Source organism: Cataglyphis hispanica, chromosome 15 (assembly GCF_021464435.1).
Source record: "Cataglyphis hispanica isolate Lineage 1 chromosome 15, ULB_Chis1_1.0, whole genome shotgun sequence".
Classification (NCBI taxonomy): domain Eukaryota; kingdom Metazoa; phylum Arthropoda; class Insecta; order Hymenoptera; family Formicidae; genus Cataglyphis; species Cataglyphis hispanica.
Window position 1 is genome coordinate 2,336,689 of NC_065968.1, and position 21,682 is coordinate 2,358,370.

Here is a 21,682-nt window from a genome sequence, read left to right on the forward strand (position 1 = left end):
TATAGCCGTCGCCGGGAACATTATTATTGGGAAAACTCCAACACTTTCCAACATGTGACAATGTCATCGCACGCGATGTTAGAGATATGCATGATAAAGCTTTCTTGAAAATGCGCCAATAACTAGACAATAAATTATAAAAGATGTAGAAAATAATGAGATGAGCTAATAATATCAACAATAAAATTTATGTTCCGCATTGTATATATAAATTATAGACAAATATGCATATTAGGTGGCTCACTCTCAATGACTTTGACCTTGACATATGTTATCAAGACATATGTCATGATTCTGAATCTAAGAGATGTTTTTTTAGCCGTCGCTTCTTATTTATTAACAAGTTATTAACAATTAAATTGTACGATAAGAAAAATATTAAATACAATAATCTGTGTATGCGTGCGTGCGTGCGTGTGTGTCGATGGCTAGATAAATAAATGTAAATGTAATTTTGCAAAGTTACTTTTAATCATAGTAATTTTTATATTATTTTAAATAGAAAGAAAGAGAAAGAGAGAAAAGCATGATAAAATATATGTAGTAATACAGTTCATAAATACGCCTTTATTACGTTTCACGTATAGATACATAGTAACTGACTTTCATACGCTACGCGTACGTAAAGTACGTCGTCTTTGTAAGAAAAATAAAAAAGGGCTCGTGCTCTTTTTATTCCCCTTTTTTCAAAACTGCACTCATAACGTTGTCCGCTTTATAATAGGAATAGTGTATCGACGAGAATCTTGTTTATGTCGTTGTTTCTTTGATTAAAGATGAATTACGAAGTAGACAGCCTACGGAGACTTTTACATCAATATTACGATATATTACACTTTACTCAACAAAGTCACATAACACTTTTCGGATCCATATCGATCCCATTGCTATTCTTATCAATTAGACAGATAGACGATACAAGCCTCTGTTTGCGACCAGAGATACTTTGCTGTCAAAACTTCTCACGTTTGTTAGACCTTTAAATGCCGAGTATATATACATTGTAAGAAAAAAAAAAAATTCTCTTTTCTTCATAAATTAAAAATTGATCGCGCAAATTCCACAAATTATTTCGATTAAAGTTCGAATAAATGTTCGAATAAATGCTGTTTATTCGAAGGCTGTTTGTTTATTTTTATCTGCGGTTTTGAAGTACACACATAATATACATAAACATTCGCATTTTTCATAGTTCTCATTCCGATTAATTCACGCTCAAACATCTTTTTAACGAATAAAGTTTCCAATAAATTTAAATACGTAAAAATTCTCGTCTCACCTCGTCACAATATTAAAATTTTATTTGCTGGCGATGAGTTAGCTCTTAAATGGCCTGAATATATTATGTATTTGGTATCTCTTTTGTTCCTCTTATCTGTACATGCATATTTGGTCTAATAAACATTCGTTTAACAATCTCTCCTGCCGACTTACAATAGATTTTTTCTTATACAAACTAGCTTCAGTTGACGAAGCGTCAACTTTTCGTGATCTCTATTCACAAGAGAGTCTCCTCGGAATAGAAACGACGCGAATATTCATTGTCGCGAGCCCACGTAGGCGAGGAGAGTTCTACGAGCTGCGTGTCTATCGTAACCGCAGTCGTCGTAGCCGATCTTTGCAGTTGATTTTGTAGTCGACGAGCGGTCGCGATCGCGGCCTTCGAGCAGCCTCGTCAACCCCCCTCGGATAAGTCTCAGCAGGAGCACTCCTCTTCCCTTGGTAGTTCATGACCCAGGGAATCCTTCATTGCAAAAGCGAGGATAATGTAAAATAGATAAAAAAGAAGGCTAATAAAAAATTATATCAAAAATGTAATGCTAAAATCTATATAACAGCGATAAATATTTATTTTAAGAGATTGAATTTACATTATATTACGTAATTGAATTTACATTATGGAATGTAATAATATAAAAATTGAAAATTTTCTTCTACATATTTCGTGGAATAAAAAAAATTCTTTTAAAAAATGTTTATAATCTTTGAAAGAGGTCTTAATAATTCCAATCAAGGAGTTTACGTTCGCTGAAAATGCAAGTGCAAAAAATACATGATAATTCAAAAGGTTATTGACAAACTTCAGGAGAGGAGCTAGAAGATAGCTACTTTCGAATAGGAATCATATAGTTAAAATATATTGCAATAGATGGATTTACTCAGAAATTTTTGTGGCTTAAAAGATTAATTAAAGAAATCTATAATTCTTGTGTTCAGATATCTATTTCTTCGTATTTCGATAATCAAAGTGCTATTAAGTTGGCACATTCAGATCATCATGCGAGATCAAAAATATAGATACAAAACTTAAATTTGTTAAAGAAAAGATTTCTGATAAAATAATATAATAAATAATATAAAATAATATAATAAAACTTGATTATGTTTTTAGTAAGAAAATGATAACAATTGCGCTTATCAAAGCTGCAACTCTAGAAAAGAATAAGTTCTCTAATAATAACATGAATTTATTTTAATTTGATTAATTATTACTGCCTTGAATTCAAGTGGGGGAGTAGTATATTTCCTTTTACATATCCAATTATGATCTCGAGGCGATTTCAAATTTACGCGGTCTGGCAATAGTATCATATCTTGATAACATGATTTCTGCCTTTGTTTTTCGGATTTTTGCGTAATGATTAGTTCTCCTATTGTAACTATATATTCTATTAAATATTTTGTGCAAGCAGTTAAGAACCGACTATTTTCTTATCCGATAGCTCATCTTCCCGCGTAATAATCCCAACAAACCCATATTCTCCGAAGTAATCCTAAGTCGGTACAAACCTTTGACTGTACTGTAAGGAACTATACTGTGGATAATATATCAATGAGAGAACTAATCTTAATTTTTACAAAATATTTAATAACAAAGCAAAAGTTACATGAGCACAATAATACTGTACAATATTACAAAAAAGATTCGAAATGGCGACCATCACATTTAATGCAAGCATTGCATCGTTGAACGAAACTTTGGCACACTCTCTCAAATACCATAGGCATCTCCCGAACTACGTCAAATGCTGCAAGTATTCTGACTACAAGTGTTTCTAGGTGATCCAGGTGAGGCTGGTATCTTGTAAACGAGTCTTTTGATATGTCCCTAACAGAAGTAATCAAGAGACGAAGAAGTAGTAGTCAAACTTGTACTGACTCAGGATTACTTCGGAAAACATGAGTTCTTATTCGAAAGCTGCTATATTCCGACTCTTATATATTCCTGTTTGTCAGTAATCTTTTGAATCACCCTGTATATTACTACATTATATTAATACCATGTCTTTCATTTTTTGCCATTAGATATTTCCAAAGAAATATTCTTCTTTAGATTATACTTGTGTATATATGCTTTATGCGTACTGGACGCACAAAATGTGTTTTAAGAGCATTTTTCGAGATTAAGGACCATGATCAGATGGATATTTTGCAGGTCGTCGAATGTAGGGTGGAGGTCAAATTACCTTCCTTAGCTCCATACTTCCCGGTGTGCTCGAACGTTGCGTTTGCGTTGTAATCTTCTCATAAGGTATGGTGCCTCTGCAAAGAGCGCTCGGATCCAAACTCAATGTCGCCTTCAAAGTATTCTTCTTTACTATACCGTTGACATTATTGACGGTGAGGCCAATGGTACGACTCGGTGAGCAAGTGCGCGTATTGGGTGACGAATTAGTGGTTGTCGTGTCGAGCGGGGTGTCCGAGGATTGCACTATCAAAGAGTCGGAATTGGTATCAGTGGTCGTTGTACTCTCATTGCCATTTCGACGATCCGTTATCGCACTATCAATATTGGCAGTCAAATGACTTTCTTCCTCTGGACGGTTATTACCGTTGTCTGCATTATCGTCTTCGATGTTATTGGTTCGATGTATTATCTTATTATCTTGCCGATCTGATCGGACGATCCTGTACTTGTCCTGTAGATTATTTGTTTTATAATATTAGCTTAATGAGCTGACATACGCAAATATACACATCGAGATTAATATGTCATCCATAAATACATGCGACACAATTCAATGATAGCTACATTATAATGATAATATAGATTATTACATGAGAAATAGCCCAATCATAGTGTTAATCCCAATAACAGTTTGTAATAAAGAAAATGACAAATTTTATACAAATTGACAGAGAGAAAAAGACTTTTCAATATAATATTAAAAAGGAAAGAAAAACTAAAGCAAGTATGACTTCAAATTTCATTTGTTTTTAAACGTAATAAAACATTACTACTATTGTTCATTATTAAATACAAAAAATAATTTCTTATAATGAATGAAATTTGTATTAAATAATAATTTAAAAGAAATCTTATGAGAATAATCAAATACAATTAAAGTAACTATAAATTTTTCAAATATGCACCTTGCAATTTCCCATCATCTCGTCATTATGATCATCATCATGATTGTTGTCTTCACTGTAAGTTTGCTCGAAGGTATCCGTGCTAGAGTCGTACGCATTGTATGTTCCTTGTTTATATTCAGCCGGTCTTGTAAAAATTCCGCTGTGTGATTTGCAATTTCTATTCAATTTTTCATTCTCCGAATTATAAGCAGTGCCACGTACGGCTTGACCTACGCGACGTGCCACGGATCGGGGATCGATGATTCTCGGTTGCATGTATCCATCCATCTGTTACACAAGATTAAAGTTGTTTTTTTTTACATATATGTGTGTCAGATAAAACAAGATATATTTTACGATTATACCTACATCAGACTGTACATTAATACATTCTGCCTCCGGATCTGGTCTCATGATTGTTATTTCCCGATCGCAGATCGGCAATATATCAAAATTAGGCGTAGGATGATTTATGACATCTGGATCCTTTGTAAAATAAAAGATTACGTTTTGTACAATTTATTGATTAAATAATAAGATTATATTTAAAGGAAAAAAAATTATAACTGCATAATTTTTAACTGCATTCTCACCTGTAAACAATAACCGATCCTTTCGGCGATAGTAGAAAAACTTGGCCTGTCATCGGGCTGTGGATGCCAGCATCGCGTCATGATCCCATATATAGGATCTGGACATCCTGCAGGTTTTTCTAGACGGCCACCGGACGTCACCATTGACATAACTTCGCGATTTGCGCATCCGGTGTAGGGCATATATCCGAATGACATAATTTCCCATAGAAGCACTCCGAAGGCCCTAAAAATCAATTATATATAGGGGCATGTAAAGTTAGCACTCCGACATAAAAATTATGTAGTTCCAATTAGAGTTCCTTTTGAAGAGTTTTAGATTTTTTTACTAATAATTGAAAGAGTTCCGACAATTAACATCATTATAGTAATACTTAAAAACTGGAGTGTTAACTTCACACTCAATTTCAAGATTGAATATTTTTGCACAACTCATTTACTTTGTTTTTATGTTCTCTAGAGTTCCTGCTAAATAAAAAACAATTTTGATATTGCATAAAAAATTTAAAAAAATTGTTTTTTAATTAATTCTGATGATTAATTACAATCTTTCTGTGTATTTTTAGAAATTCTTAATAATTTTTAAAACAATTTTTGCAACGAGAGCTTAAAAATATAACTTTAAAATAATTACCGTTCCATAACACGATTTTCAGATTTCAATTCCTATTGTTACAATTTTCAGGATATATGATTTTTGATTTTGAGAATATCAAGTTGTTTTGAATCACTCTGTATATACAATATACAGGATGAATCATTAGAGAAATTATCTTCTATGATATCTTCATAAATATTGATTTTAGACAAAATGATTTATGGATTTATATATATAATATTTATTTATATATAACAAAACACAATCTCACCAGACGTCGGTTTTTGTAGTGAATATACCATCCAAAAAGCTCTCAGGCGGCATCCACTTTATGGGCAGCATCGCTTTGCCACCTTTTCTATAATAATCACTTCGATAAATGTCTCTAGCCATACCAAAGTCCGCAATCTTAACAGTACGCCCTGGTGCTTTGGTAGTCAATAAACAATTCCTAGCGGCAATATCTCGATGTATAAAACGCGCCTCTTCCATATATTTACAACCGTTTGCGACGTCATAACCACACATGATAAGATCCAGCATTGTTAACGATGTAGGTCGATCCTGCAAATAAAAAATAAATATATATATATATATATATATATATATATATATATATATATATATATATACTTGCGTGTCTATTAAAATATAAAAATTAACTGTCAATTAAAATATACTCTATCCGAAAGTATTTCAAGTACTGTTTGAATTTTATATATATTTTAGAATAAATAGAAATTTACTAATATAATAAATATAATGCACAACATGTTTTAATAATTAATTTCAATTTATATAATAACAATATAAGTGAATAACTAATAACATCATATCATAATAAAAAACAATACTAAAAATATATAAGTAAATGATTTAATAATTTTTAATAATGATCAAGAATTTAAATTAAAAAAAGAATACAAAAATAAAATATTTATGTGAGGGATTACACTTTTTACAATCACATTTTTCTTTATCTTAATTTGCATATTTAATTTGCTATTTGATATCGTTTCTCTCTCTCTCTCTCTCTCTCTCTCTCTCTCTCTCTTAAGTTAATGTTATTAATACTTACTGGTCGAGGCCTTTCTTCGCGTAGGAAATTCTTGAGATCTCCTCCGGCTAATAACTCGAGAACAATATATCTCGGATGTTTATCAAAAGAAACACCGATAAAGTGTACTATATTAGGATGATTAAATTTGCTCATTATCAATGCTTCCATCATGAAATCAGCTTCTGCTTGCGTTGTGGATAAAGATGGCAGCGTCTTTACAGCAACAGGATGTTCCTCGCCGCGTCTATATTTGTATACGCCTTGGAAAACTTCGCCAAAAGCGCCTTGACCAAGAGGTCTGCATTCAAAAAATGTAATAGTTTTTATTTTTCACAATTAAAATAAATAATTTTTATTTTTCTCGTTTCCTATTTAAATTTGGACAAAAAAAAATTCTGAGAAAACTTAATTTTGAGAGAAAATATCGTGAGAGAATCAAATTGAACTTATAAAATTACTAAATTACTTAATATACACATATACAGGGTACATAACGTTTGACACACCCGAAGTGTGAAGGTAGATTGGGCCAAACTGAGTCGAAAAATCCTAAACATTTCGAGTGTGTCAAAAGTTTCCGGACAACCTGTATATATCGCATTGATGCTAATTAATCTTGACTAATCTTGAGAAGATACTAACTTTATTAAAGTAATATTATCGCGTGGTATTTGCGGTAAATCTTTAAAGCTATATAGATTGCCAGCGAATTCATAGTTGGGGTTGAATTCAGTCATCATTGTATCCGATACCGCACGCAATGCAGTTAACTCTGTGCCGTTGCCGAACATCACTTGACGACGATGCAGAAGCTCTTGTTGGTTTTTATATCGCTTATCTATTAAAAAATGTAACAATATAAATAAGCATATCAAGAAAAACAAATTTATATAAATTGCATAGAAAAATTAATAAAAAATGGCGAAAACGTATCTATTGAATTATGTTTTATTATAATTAAATAAAGAGAAATTTATTTTATATTTAAAGATAAAACATTGTTTATAAAATAATTTTATTTTTTTTCATCTTTCTAATATCGCATAAATGATGATTAATAATGAAAAGTAGAGTGAAACAATTTGTGAAAATTTTATCTTGGTTTACAAAGAATGTTTATTATGGCATTTTTAAAATAAGTCTTTAATGTCCTTAAAAGTTCTTTGTCTCTATTTTATAGAAATTTGTTTATTTATATCGATTTAATTTCAAAATGTTTTCAAAAAAAAAAAGATTTTTCAAAACAATTAAGAAAAATTGTAAAAAGCCACGAAAAGTATTCTGCAAGTATTCATTTATCGAAATATAATGTTTTAACATAAATTTTGTCAATTATCTTTGTCATCATCTTGTCATTGACTATTATTCGCTGTACCAATGCTGAATAAATTTTTTTTTTTAAATAAAAATATATTTAAATCGCGCGTATATAATCATTATAGTTAAAAATTTTTTAAATATAAAATTACTCTCATTATATTTAATTTGTCGAGTTATATGTGTGTTTGTTTATATATTCTATAACATAATATAAGATGTATATGTAAATTTATATATTTATACATTCCTAGATGTATTTTAGATTAGACATACTTACAGGATATTAGGCAAATTCCGATAATGACGAATAGGCCGATGATTATGACTACAAGTGGGATCATGTATGTTTTTTGTGCATCTTTGGAATCGTCGGTCACTAAAATTTAAAACAATTTTCCATTTTGTTTATATTTACATAAAATAATGAATATAATGATCTTTTATATTGTTGTTGTACTTACTAATACACGATTTGGAATCGTTGCTGAGCAACCAACCCTGGGGACAGAGACACTTGGTCTCATTCATATACCGATCGAGTGCAACGCAACGATAATCACAACCGCAACCACTGACAGCGGGTATGATAAGAATCTCGCCCGAGCCATAATGAGCCGCAGTTTTAAAGTAGATGTTAGTAAGCTTACGATTGGCGTATGAGTAACCGCCCTCGCCATTCCCAGAATCCTTATATCCGGTATTACCGCCTTAAAAATGCAAAGTTATATATTTAATTTTAATATTTTTAATCTTCTTTGATTCGGGAAATTATTCTTATTTACCAATATAACCACCGCCGCCGCCACCTGTTTGACAACCTCCCCCACCTCCACCAAAACCTCCATTACCGTAACCTTCATCTCCGGATTCGCAACCGAATCCTCCCAAACCTCCACGAATCAATGGCATTCCCGCGGAATTTTGTTGATTGGAATCATTAGTCCACAGACATTCCCAACTGCCACCAGATCCGCCTAGAAACCGTGATATTTTCTCTTTAAGTTTAAATTCTCTACTAAAAATTTCAATCTTTAAAAAGAAAAATTCTGAAATTTTATATGCACATTTAAAAAATGGCTATTTACCTATGTCTTTTGAAGTCACGGATGGAGGAGATGGGAGTCTATCGACGGAAACAGGACCACGTCCGTGTTGTAATCCGTCTTCTGTGAAAGGATTCAGTCCCAAACCACCACCACCACCCGCGATTAAGATAGGTTCAGGTTCGCCGTTGGCTTTTAGCTACAATCATTTAAAAAATTAATTTGCGTAATGATAGAAAAAAAATTAAAAAAAGATATATCTCCTTCTCTCCTTCTCCCTCTTATTTATAAGTATTATAATGCATATTAAAAAAATGCACGTTAACGATATTATTTACCGCGAAGATAACTGACGCGCCACCACCACCACCACCACCATTCTTAAATTCAACTTTTTTTACTTCTCGCACTTTCGACGCCATGCTATGTAACATCGATGGCTCATGCGATTGACCAGGTACTTGACAATTGTCTATCTTCATGCCGAGATTCTGGATAACAATACAACAACAATATAAATACATAAAGTGTGCTCTCTAATTTAATAGTACAATCGAAAAGAGAGAATACGTAAGTTGCATTAACATGAATTATTTAACGCTATTGCGTATTGAGAGTAAAAAAGTTGAGTAAAAAATAAAGTAAAAAATACACCCTATTTTCAAATATAATAAAACATGTTTGAAGTTGAATATAAGTTACTTGTATAATTTCTATAATATTATTATTTTTATATTATAAATTATTATATTATTTTTATATTATAAAATATAATTTCTATGATAAAACACTTTATTCTCTGTAATAGATTATTATATTTTTATTTTTATATTCTACAAAGAAAGAGAGATTCAGGATTCAGGAAAAAATCCAAGACTTTTTCACTTAAAATGACACAAAGAATACACAGTTTCAGTGTGGACATCACGTTGCGGGATATCCTGTATAATGATTTACATTTCTCTCTCGATTATATTACCAATTTATTCATTTCTATTTACTTAATATATACTCACTTTGAGACATGCGTCTATTCCCGCTTGACCTACTATGAAATATAGTTGGTCGCCTTTTTGGAGCTCTATCACACCGCGAGCAAGGGCACCCAAAGCGTTACCCAATCCATCAGAGCCCCTTCCTCCTCGTGCTCCCACGCTGATTAAACTATTTTTCATATAATTTATAATTATTTATAATTATTTATAATTATTAAAATATAATTTAATTGAATAGATAGAAACAACATTTTGTCGTAATATTCTTATCATTTTCACGCATCTCACACGAGTTATCTCAGTATAATTTTTCAATTAATTATATATACACAATAACAAATATACACAATGTACACTTGCAAATATATACAATGACGTACTAATAGAACTCTTTTAAATGCAGATTCTGTTTGCGTATTTTTAATATGAGAAATGATTCTTCTAGTTATAATTTTGTATCTTTTGATATATCTACTAACGTGTAGTATTCACCGCGTGGTACGGTCCATCGTTGAATTCCGTTAGAACTAAAGATCGGCAGCTTACTCTCTTGTTCTGATATCGACGATGGCACAACCAATTCTACAGCACTGCTATTATGTTCCTCGGCGCATTCCTCAATGGTAGGGCCCATTCTGCCAGTTGCTCCGCAAGAAGTGATTCGGATAGCTAAAAGGAATGTATCAAGTAATTTTATAATCATGAGACACAAAAATAGCTCCTCGCGCGCATTATTAAAAAAATAACACAATAAACAATTTCATGAAGAGTGATACTACAGTATATCCATTTTCGGAATGACAAGCTTTTTTTCGGTGATTATTTGAAAATAATTAATTATTTATTTTTTTAATAAAGCAATTTTTTAGGAAAATAACTGTATTAAAGAAATAATGGAATTTTACTGAACGTTTAATTCTTGATTTATAGTAAAAATCTTGTTGACGATAGAAAAGATAATTCGCGTGAAATTGAATTTGCGTGATATGTAAATAAACTTTGTATAGATATTGCAAACAAAAATAAAATATTTTTCAAAAAGTGCTAATTCTTTAAACCATTATGTATTTTTTTAAGAATATATTTTATATTCGAAAATTAAAAATCTAAACTACGAATATATAATGTTAAAAAATACAAAGAAGATAGTCTTTAGAGAAAACATATCGAAAAAGTGCACAAAAATCTTTATCAATTTGTGCATAAGGAAAATCTTATTAAAAAGATAAACAAATGGTAACAAATAACAAATAAGTACGCTATCAAAATATATGTATATTATATTGTATTAAAATATCTTACTTTATTTTTATAATAAATATTTATGCTGTATTTATAATGAATATGGGAGTTCATCAATAAATTTATATCAAATTTAATGAGAATAGATGCATCAATTTTACCTGTTGTCGTGTTTATGAAACTCGGATGCATCAGCGGTATCCTTTCAAATTCAATATCGGGATTGAAATAATTAAACTTGCCTACAATATCCGGTGGAACTCCTAAAAAGAATATGTATAAAAAATGTAGCTAGAAAATTAACTAGAAAATGGACAACTACAAACAGTTCTGGATACTATAGAGTTTTTTTGTGATTCATATCGTTTATTTTTGTTACACTTTTTTCAATTCTAATTGAAAAAAATTCTACTTTTAGCTAGATTGAAATGTTAAAAAAATATTTTAATGCTATAATTTTCACCGTTGCGACATTACATGCGACTGAATCTTTAAATTACATATATATGTATATATAATAATCATAAAACATGTACATATATATCTACAATATAATATATAGATATATTTGTTGATGTTACCAATGGCGAAACATTCTGGACTTAAGGAAATATCGTCAATTGCTATATCACCATTCGCAGTAATCCCTCTGGACGCCTCAAATTGTAAAAAAAACCTGTAAATAGTAGATGTCGAAAAAGATTAATCAAATTTTGCATTATGTGCATGTATCTGTCGCTACGTTTTTTTACAATTACCTATATCTTATGTCAGGTAGAGCAACTGCCTCATTATTCCAAACGTCGCTGTTAGTTTTGAAAGACCACCACAATCTGATGGTTTGATTTCCGTATGGTTTTACTTGGACCAGATAAAGTCCAAGAGATCCGCTATGTATACCATACTTGTGGTAGAAAAAGCGTATCTAGAAAAACATACAATGATATTGCAAATACTTCGAAGTGGCTATTTCTAATGCGTTTTCTAGAAAGGGACATTTGTAGAAAGGAACATATCATGTCTAATATCATATTTATATGATCATTCTGGTAATAAAGAATTAGACACCACCGAACAATAATTGTAAATTAGCATTGCGACATGTGTAGTATTTTTTTTACAATTAAATAATAAGTAATTGGTGTATCGCAACAAATAAATTAATAAAGAGATCATCTTTTTATTTGGTTAAATGTCTCGTGTGAATTAAATTTATATACTTAAACTCTTTATTTTTAAATATAATATCTCGACATAGCTCTCATAATTTTATTAATCTTTGAGAAATGCTGTTTATTGTCAATGAATCTTTTACTATATATCAAACACATAAAACCGATTCAAATACTTCTTTAAATTTAAGATAAATTACACACAAACGCGCGAGCGCATACATATATGCATAATAATTCAGAAGTATTTGTACAAACTTTAGGAATGAGTTCTCCACACATAAGCAACAAAAAAATGTCATATATCCGGTAATGACTAGTTTATGAATTATAATCGAAAAATTACATTTAATTCAGTAGCATGGTCTGATCTAATTGTAAATCTACTAGATTATTATCTGCAGAGACACTTAAAACCCAAATAGCACACGGAATTCCTATGAACGTTCACTGGACATTCGAGTTCGGACATTGGGACGTCCATAAGATGTGTGAATGAAGTCCGACGGACATCCACTGGACGTCCACAGGATGTCCGTTATTCACAACTTTGGATGTCCGTATAATATCCGAAGAAGGACCTAAAATGAACATCATTTCTAATATGCTAATATTCAAAATTATTGTTGAAATAAATATTTAGAAATTCATAAAGAAGAAATTTATAAGCAAAAATAAATTTTAAATGCAGAATTTTAATTTATATATATATATATATATATATATATATATATATATATATATTTGTTACAAAATATCAATACTTTAAATTAAAATTTAATTGTAATTACAGTTTGGACTTATGCATTATATTTATTTAAATAAATATTATTATATATCTTATTAAATATTTATTAAATATAATAATATTTAATATTTAATAAATATTATATATTTTATAAATATAATTAATTGTAAATAATTTAATATAAAAAATTAAATATTTTATTTATGCAGAAATTAATTTCTCTTTTATTCTTAAAAAGATAATAAACAATTTTCACTCTTTCGGACAGAAGTCTGAATAAGATGAAAGTCGGACATTTATCTGCTATCTTCCCGATTTTTAAAAGATCAGTTTAATATCTTGAATTCCTCTGTATGGAAATCGTATTAGAAATTAAATTGATAGAAATAATTACAATTAAGTGTTATTAGTCGCATTTTGCAGACTTTATATACGCTCATGACAAAAACTTGAATGTGGATGTAGATAATGAGTATCGACAACAAATTAACACATAATTAGCACTATTATTTGCACTAATTATTTGATTGGTACGACTTTATTTAACGTTGGTGGGGGAGGGCAGCTTAATATGGGTCGATTATAACACATAAAACACCTTACAACTCATAAAACAACCTTACTGGACATATGTGTACTTGACATTTTTTTTACTTATGTATGGAGGATCCAAGGTTTGTGTAAATATTTCTTAATCACTCTGTATAGATAAGCAAAATTGAGTATGATAATAATATAAAATTGTAAATACATACTTGACACGATTGATGATAAGGGCTTTTAGGATCGCTGCTGTAAGGTGGTGTCGGATTGTATAAAGGACTTTCGATAGTAGCTCGACTGCCATATCCAACATGTTGACTTTTAGACGCCATATTCACAAACGCATAAGTTCCTGCCAAATAAAAGAAAGAAGAGGATAATAATATATTATTGTGCATATATCGTGCTTATCTCTTTGTTCGATCTAAATCAAGCGCGCACCTGTTTCATTGCGATAAGTATGATCGTAACTGGGTCCAGTTCTCATAGACGGCGTAGCACCTCTATGAAGGGTCCAATTTAAAGGTCTCCCAGGAACATTTGTCCAGCCACACCAACCATTCTCGAAATTGCATTTTGCGTCCTCGGGTATTTTATCTGTAAAAATTTTTTAAATTTATATATATTTACACATGGAATTTAGCACAACTCTCTTAAAGATATATATATGAAGCATAAACGTTTTACAAAGATTATTAAAATTAGGAAGAAGATAATATGTAATTTTATTCCTAGCATACCGCAATCCTGTGCTTCATCTTCACCATCGGCGCAATCCTTTGTAAAGTCACAGATACGAGTTCTATTCAAACAGACACCGTTCTTACATCGAAACATATCCTTCGTACAGATGGCACCGATCGGTATAGATTCTAGATAAATGCAAATATATTATTGCGCTTCAATTACTGAATTAAATTTTTATTTATATTATTTTCTTTTAATTAATATTATTTGATTGCAATCATATGTGTATAAATTACGTTTCCTTCAAAATCATATGGCTATTTCTTTAAATAATTGTATAAAGTTACTACTCTACTTTTTCAATTAACATTATATTGCTATTGTAATTGTATACAAATATAATTTTTGCATTTCCATTAAAAATATATAGCTATTTTCTTAAATAATTTAATAATATCAAATATTGAGAAATCTTACATTTCACAGTTGCTTAAATTTTAAATACTAAATAACGAATACGAATGTATAAGAACAGGCTTATTACTGTATATAAAAATGCCATAAATTTCAAGAGGATACACATGTTATTTATATGATTTGACAATTAAAATATTCAATTATAACTAAATTATTATGCACACACATACACAATATTAAAATATGTATTTCTATTAGTTACCTGGGAAGCAATTGACTAGACGAATATTGTCAACGCCAACGCTTGAATTGTAATAGGGCGCGAATATCTCTATAAGTAAGTGATAGGCTTGATCGACCGCGCGTAATTCGAAACTCATTTTTTCCCATCTACAACAATATTCAAAAATATTAATTTTTTCCTTTTTAAAAATTTATCTTATCATGATACGAATAAGACTTTCTTTGTACATACATAATATAATTATTCCCATGTTTTGAGTATGCGATTGAGCTCGCGTTGTCAGTTAGTATGATAATATTTATGAATCCATTCTCATTTTCCACCTGATAAAGCCAGAACTCGACGTGACAACGCGGGCCCGTGCGAAAAATTGGCTTTGACAATATTTGAGCAACTCCAGGACCGTTAAACCACAAGAAATGGCCTTAAAAGACAAATTAATTTTTTTTTAAGAATTTATTATAAGAGTTATTTTATATTCAATTCTATAGTTTGGATTCTAGTATTGTAGTGTATCTTGTTAAGTTTATAGAGTATATCCTGATCTCTTAACATTTACATTTATTGTCTTTTATAAAAATATATGTACATAAAACGACACGTTTTTTTTATTAATTTTATCTCGATTTTGCTTTCAAAAAAGTACGACTGATCCAAGATTTCTGTACCGTTTTTGGAATCATCGGCATCCACGATCGGAAAATCTGGATTTTCGAATAGTGTTGCTGCCATAACTTTCTCAAAGGTCAGATTTGCAGTTTTTGGGTTCGTATATTGCCGCTCCCAGAACCAATCGCAGTCTGGCTCCAGATCACAGTGGCCCACTGTTGGCCGCGATTGAGGCCAAGTCTTCAAGGCTGTCTGTAGATCTTTGATCCCATGCGACATCCTATTCTTGGAGCCGCCGCAGGTTATCGTGACGCAACAGAAAATCAGGAAGAATCGAAGGAAAAGTCCGCCGCCACCGCCATGTATAGACACGTGCCGACGATCACCACACGTGCAACTTACTTGATTATAATCTGCAGTGGTGATCGCCAGCCTCAATCGTACGTCTCTAATCATTACTTTACAATTTTGTTAAATCGATCGTTCAGTAGTTCCTGATAAGGTCACGCACGACATTGCATGGTCCACTTTTCTGTGATATTGGACATGATTTTGTGAACGACGTTGCTTTTTGTGAATTTACTTTTAAGAAAACGCCGAAAACGGGCGGCATCTCCCAAAAATGCGATCGACGATGAGAAATTTGCGGCGATAAACACAGTGATGAGTTTGAACATCATGAATCTTTCTGCTGATGATCAGCTCCCATTGTCTATATAAGACTGAAATCAAATATATATTTTGATATTATGTGCGTGATTTTATTTCACATAGTTATTGTTATATACAGGGTGGACCACTCTCTAACTCTTGTCACCTCGAATATCTTCGAGTCTAAGACAGTTATGAAAAATTTTTTCCTACAAAATTTTATAGTTTCAAAGGGGCCATCGAGTGGTTTTTATTAATATTAATAATAATATGTTATTAATATTAATTTAACTATTTTTTTATAAATTTTTTATGATTAATATATTAATCGACAATCTTATAATTTATCTTTCTAACGTTGTTTGAGCTCCTCTATCGAATTACGCAAAAAAGAAATAGTCGTTTCATTTGAAAAAATGGAGTTGATCTTGAGATCTCCGAAGTGCCGCCACTCCGACGAACTGTGTTACCACCACTGGATAGCCTCTTTGAAACTATAAAACTTTTGTAAGAAAAAATTTTTTGTAACTGTTCTAGACTCGAAGATATTCGTGGCAGGACAGGTCCACTCTGTATAATAAGGTAAAACTTTATAAAAGGGGACCCAGCCCCAATAATCTTGACATATGTTTGACATTGTCAAGGTTATTGTCTTAAGTTATATCCAAGAGGTTTTAACCGACGTTGTTTATTAAAAAATTATTAACTCAAAACCTAACATCCCCACCATGAGAAATCGGGTTCGACTATAGTGCATAATTAAGTGCTAATTTGTTACTAATTTACTGGTTTAAGTACGAATTTATTGCTTCTACTTATTAACAGGAAAATGGTATTAATGGGGGTGCTGACTTGCCATTAAGCTAGCGTAGACCAACTCTTGCTACTTCGAATATCTTCAAGTCTAGAACAGTTACGAAAAGTATTTTCCTACAAAATTTGTTATAATTTCAAAGAGGCCATCGAGTGGTGGTTTTTATTAATATTAATATTATTATTAATATTAATTTAACTATTTTTTTATAATTTTTTTATGATTAATCGACAGTCTTGTAATTTACCTTCCTAACGTTTTCTTCTATCAACCTCTTACGCAAAAAAAAAAAAAAAAAATTGTCCCATTCAAAAAAGTGGAGTTGACCTTGAGATCTCCCAAGCGCCGCCACTCCAACGAACTGTGTTACCATCACTCGATGGCTCCTTTGAAACTATAAAACTTTTATAGGAAAAAATTTTTCGTAACTGTTTTAGACTCGAAGATATTCGAGATGGCAAGAGTTACTGATCCACCCTGTATATTACTCTCTAAAATAACATTTTTCTTGTCTGTTGTTCCGAAAGAGACATTTCGAGTTGACGACTGAATGTTTTTGCGTAAAAGTAGATATCAAAATAATGTAGTATACAATATTTCAGTCAAATTATTTTTTTAATAGTTTTGGCAGTGTATTATTTATAATAATGTATGATTATATGTATATGTATAAGTTATTGTATCCTCACTCTCCAAAAAACTAACTTACCTGGAACCAATTTCTACTTTTTGAATAAAAATTAAGTTTGAGTTAGGTTAGTTTTTTGGGGGATGGAAATGCAAGGGGAGAAGCGGAGACCTTGTTGCGTTTACATAAATATACAATACTTAATATACATAAATATACAATACTTATATAACTAAATTAAATATATAATATAAAATGATTTTTTTTTTAATCGAAGAAGTTCAGATACTTGTTCCTATCGTAAATTTTAATTGTAAATATATAACTTTTTAACAAACAACGAGCGGCTAAAACTTCTGAAATTGGGTTTAGTTAAGGTTTTAGTTTTAAATAAAAACTTTTCAAAAAATGTTTGGAAATTTTGCATACCACATTATTTTGATACCTACTTTTCAGTACATAAAAGGGTTACCGTCAACATGAAATGTCGCTTTCAAAATAATATTCTTTTTGCTTCCTCATAGAGAAAGTTTTGTTTTCATGACAAAATTTTTATTCCAATATTCTATGCCAATGTGTTTAAAATGCTCCAAAATGTCGAAGAATCAGATTTAAAAAAAATTTCTTTATGTATGTATGTATGTATGTATGTATGTACAAAACATTGTACAACCTCTAATTTCCAATTTTTGAATATTGAGCTAAATTTTTTAAGAATGAATAGAGTATCATTAAAGGACTGGCATTGAATTTGGCAAAGATCAATGAAAATGTTTTATAAAATTTTGAATTTTTTGAGAAATGTCTGTACACGCTGTAACTTCCATAAATTTTAAAATATCTTCTTCTAAGGCAATCAAAATTGAAAAACCCGCTTGCTTTACAGAGCTTTAAGCTTCGTGAGCAAAAAAAATGAGGAAGCAATGAAAAGATTGTGCAAGTTTCTAATTCGCACAATTTTCATCTTGTTCTTATTTATATATCCATAAAATATATTCGTAAAAATAGATAAAAATATTTTACTTATTTTTATGTGTGATATATAAAATCGATTGATCATTATATCATTTATTTATAACGCAACTATGCACCATTAATTCGGAACTTTTAATTGTAGTTAATTCAACTTTTAACACATTTTGTTTGTAAAAAGTACATAGAAAAAAACACAGTGTTACGATTTAAATAATTAACGATTAAAATATTCTACATGTCGAATGTTACATCATGCTCCAAGCCACAATCTGCCTGTTCCTTGTGTCTCGTTAACAGCAATTGAGAAAAGTATTTTGCTCTCTGCTTTTTCACAGTCCCCCTCTTTCCCCTCCTCCTCCTCTCTCTCTCTCTCTCTCTCTCTCTCTCTCTCTCTCTCTCTCTCTCTCTCTCTTTCTCTTTCTCTTCCGGAGGAAGATTTGAGTGGTCACTTAGCTACGATCATTCTCATAAATTATATCACACCCTCGTTCAAGTAATCATCCTAGAAATGTAATCCGGAAGTACTCATTCGTATCAAGTTCCTAGACATTAAAGCCATCGACCAATGTTTATTGTTAAATCGATATTTGCAAAATTTACAATATTTATGCGACAAGAATCATATTAATCTTGGTATCTATAGATAAATTTAGGTTGCGTTTTCGATTTCCTGTGATTTCTCGCATGTACAATGCTTATGATTGTTCAAGACAATCAATTACTCTTATACTAGTTTAAATTTAAGCACAACACGCGGCAACAATTGAAGATGATTAGATCAAAAAAACGATTAATATCAAAATATACATATGTGTATTTACATCTTTATTTTATATTTCTCGTGACATTAATTGTTTAAAAAAATTATCCGTATATCTAATGTATATCTTTCCTTTCTTATTTTTTTTTTATACTAGCTGAAACCTGATTCATATATGTAATGCATGATTCATATATTTAAATTGTCTCTAAAGACACGAAATACTTTTAAAGATACGAAAATATTGTCAAAAATTAAATTGTATACTTTAATTTTCTTTCTCTTAGGACATACATATATACATACGTCTTTTCAAATTTTATTCTCATTTTTGTCTATCACAATATTTCCGAGAGCAAAAACTTGATTAAAAACACTTTATTATGTGTATATCTCTCTTATCCTATACCTCCTATACCTTTGTTTTATCTTTTAATTTCTTTTTTTTACACAACATGTAATCAAAAAATATATGTATATCCAAACATGTATTCAACAATATTGAAAGAAATAAAGAATTTCTCAATTAAACATATTCTTCCTCTAACATTGTTTTTACGTAATCATTTTAATAAATGTGTCTATTTGCTACTTAAACTATTTAAAGCCACACAATGTCTCATTGAATGATTACTATCCAGCTGTCAATCTTGCTGTTTCCAATGATTATTGAAAAAAAGTAGAGAGAATCTCTTGCATTTTTTTTTTATGAAAATTTGATACTGATGAAGATTAACGCAATTAATAAAACAATGCAGTTTTAGCATTACTTTCGATATACAACGTTGTCCATTTAACAATATTGAGTTGCGCTTATATAACGATCTTTTCCATGTACGCAATGATGGTATTTAAAATTGATTTATTTTTTTTTATTGTCAAAAGAGTAAATATATATTTTTTTTTTTTTTTTGAAGTATAATTATTTTAACGAGATGAAAAATATTACTTTACATGATGATCAACAAATAATTATAAAAAAATAATTTTTTTAATATCGTGATAAAAACAAAATAAAATACATATCTTGCCGAAATGTGAGTGATAAATGTATATGAATTCAGACAACTAATGTGCAATAAAATAGTTAATAATAATATATTACATCGAACGTGCCATGTTACCACATACTTTTGATGGAACAGTCCTTTATGTTTCGCTTCCGGTTCACCATCCAAAGTTCCGGCAGTAATGAAACGAATTCTTCGCTAACATATAGGACACATTGACGGGAGCCATATGTAATGATTAGTATATTAATTTTCGTCAAATATCTGGCACACAAAGAATAAACAGCACAGTCTGTCGAGAGAGGTTTATCTATCCAACGGAGTATCGAACGATTTTATTGCGTCTAAGAATTTGTCAGGTGTATTAAATATGGGCTCGCACATTGATTGGTATAAAGTACCAATAGAGAAGACAGTATCTTGAAAACACTCAACGTGTTGATCGAACTTAAACTTTGGCATCGAGTATCTCGGTGGTACTCTTCCTTCCCCCTTACTCAAGACAATCCGGACAAAAATCCGGACGTCCTTTGGAATTTGACACACTATAAGATCGCATCACGCCATCCCGCCTGTGCGTAGACACGCACGCGTACGCGCGTGCATCGCGTGTATCACATACGCGTAATCAACGCGCGTTACAGGGTATCCCCGGATCGCATTCTCTGGAGCGTCTCTTGCCGAGGATCGAATCCGCGCTCTTTCCACCCGCTTTTCCGACGCTATCGATCGGCTGTTGAGCTCTCGCACACCCTCGGCGAAAATGTGTCTTCTCGCAATCTCTGGACCAGGTTTAATTTATACCAATATGCCAATTTCGAGGAGTAGCTAAATGATATATGCGAAACCAAACCGTTTAACGTGTTTCGCGTCACGGAGATGAGAAATTCGTCGACGAGATCTATCCGAGTTGCATCCTCGGTAACCACCGCGGGGTGTCGTTCCGTCCGGAATCTGGGCCTCGCGACGGAGCGGCGCGCACACTCTCTCTTCGCACGCGCGTGGACCATACGGGGAGATTACGACCCGCGTCCCGTGTCTGGCGGGATGGCGGGAGGAAAAGAGGAAAAGAGAGAGGGAGACAGATGGAGGGATGAAGAGGTGGCGAACGAGTATCCCGCGATCGAACACATCGCCTTTTGCGATGTCTGCAACTCTGCAAATCTGAAACTGTCTTAAACTTCCTCTCTTGGTGATAAGCCATACATTCGTGAATA

The 21,682-nt window shown here is 31.4% G+C and overlaps 1 protein-coding gene across 3 annotated transcripts; it reads right to left on the reverse strand.

Moving 5' to 3' along the window:
- Positions 1-547: 547 nt before the first annotated feature.
- On the reverse strand, positions 548-21,451 carry LOC126855287 (ALK tyrosine kinase receptor). Of its 3 annotated transcripts, XM_050602771.1 has the most exons (26): positions 20,867-21,451; positions 20,587-20,775; positions 15,687-16,349; positions 15,250-15,442; positions 15,037-15,164; positions 14,411-14,542; positions 14,112-14,267; positions 13,883-14,022; positions 11,966-12,132; positions 11,789-11,883; positions 11,369-11,470; positions 10,445-10,634; positions 9,987-10,134; positions 9,309-9,461; positions 9,013-9,169; positions 8,710-8,901; positions 8,389-8,634; positions 8,205-8,303; positions 7,250-7,445; positions 6,626-6,905; positions 5,819-6,111; positions 4,950-5,175; positions 4,726-4,842; positions 4,375-4,644; positions 3,468-3,920; positions 548-1,744 (listed from the first exon to the last, which is right to left on the reverse strand). In XM_050602771.1, the coding sequence occupies exons 3-26, from the start codon at positions 16,081-16,083 to the stop codon at positions 1,697-1,699; spliced, it is 4,578 nt and encodes a 1,525-aa protein (XP_050458728.1). In that variant the 5' UTR covers positions 16,084-16,349; positions 20,587-20,775; positions 20,867-21,451; the 3' UTR covers positions 548-1,696. The 3 variants fall into 3 exon arrangements, with proteins under 3 accessions (XP_050458728.1, XP_050458729.1, XP_050458727.1); XM_050602772.1 differs by having other exon boundaries at positions 9,372-9,461; positions 20,587-21,451; XM_050602770.1 differs by having other exon boundaries at positions 20,587-21,451.
- Positions 21,452-21,682: the final 231 nt, after the last annotated feature.

Excerpts from the sequence above, each read along its gene's own strand:
- LOC126855287 (XM_050602771.1), bottom strand. The coding sequence starts at position 16,083 with ATGATTAGAGACGTACGATTGAGGCTGGCGATCACCACTGCAGATTAT. Across the intron at positions 9,170-9,308 it reads GCGCGTCAGTTATCTTCGCG|CTAAAAGCCAACGGCGAACC; the intron begins GTAAATAATATC and ends AAATGATTGTAG. Across the intron at positions 8,304-8,388 it reads CGATTCCAAATCGTGTATTA|TGACCGACGATTCCAAAGAT; the intron begins GTAAGTACAACA and ends TTTAAATTTTAG.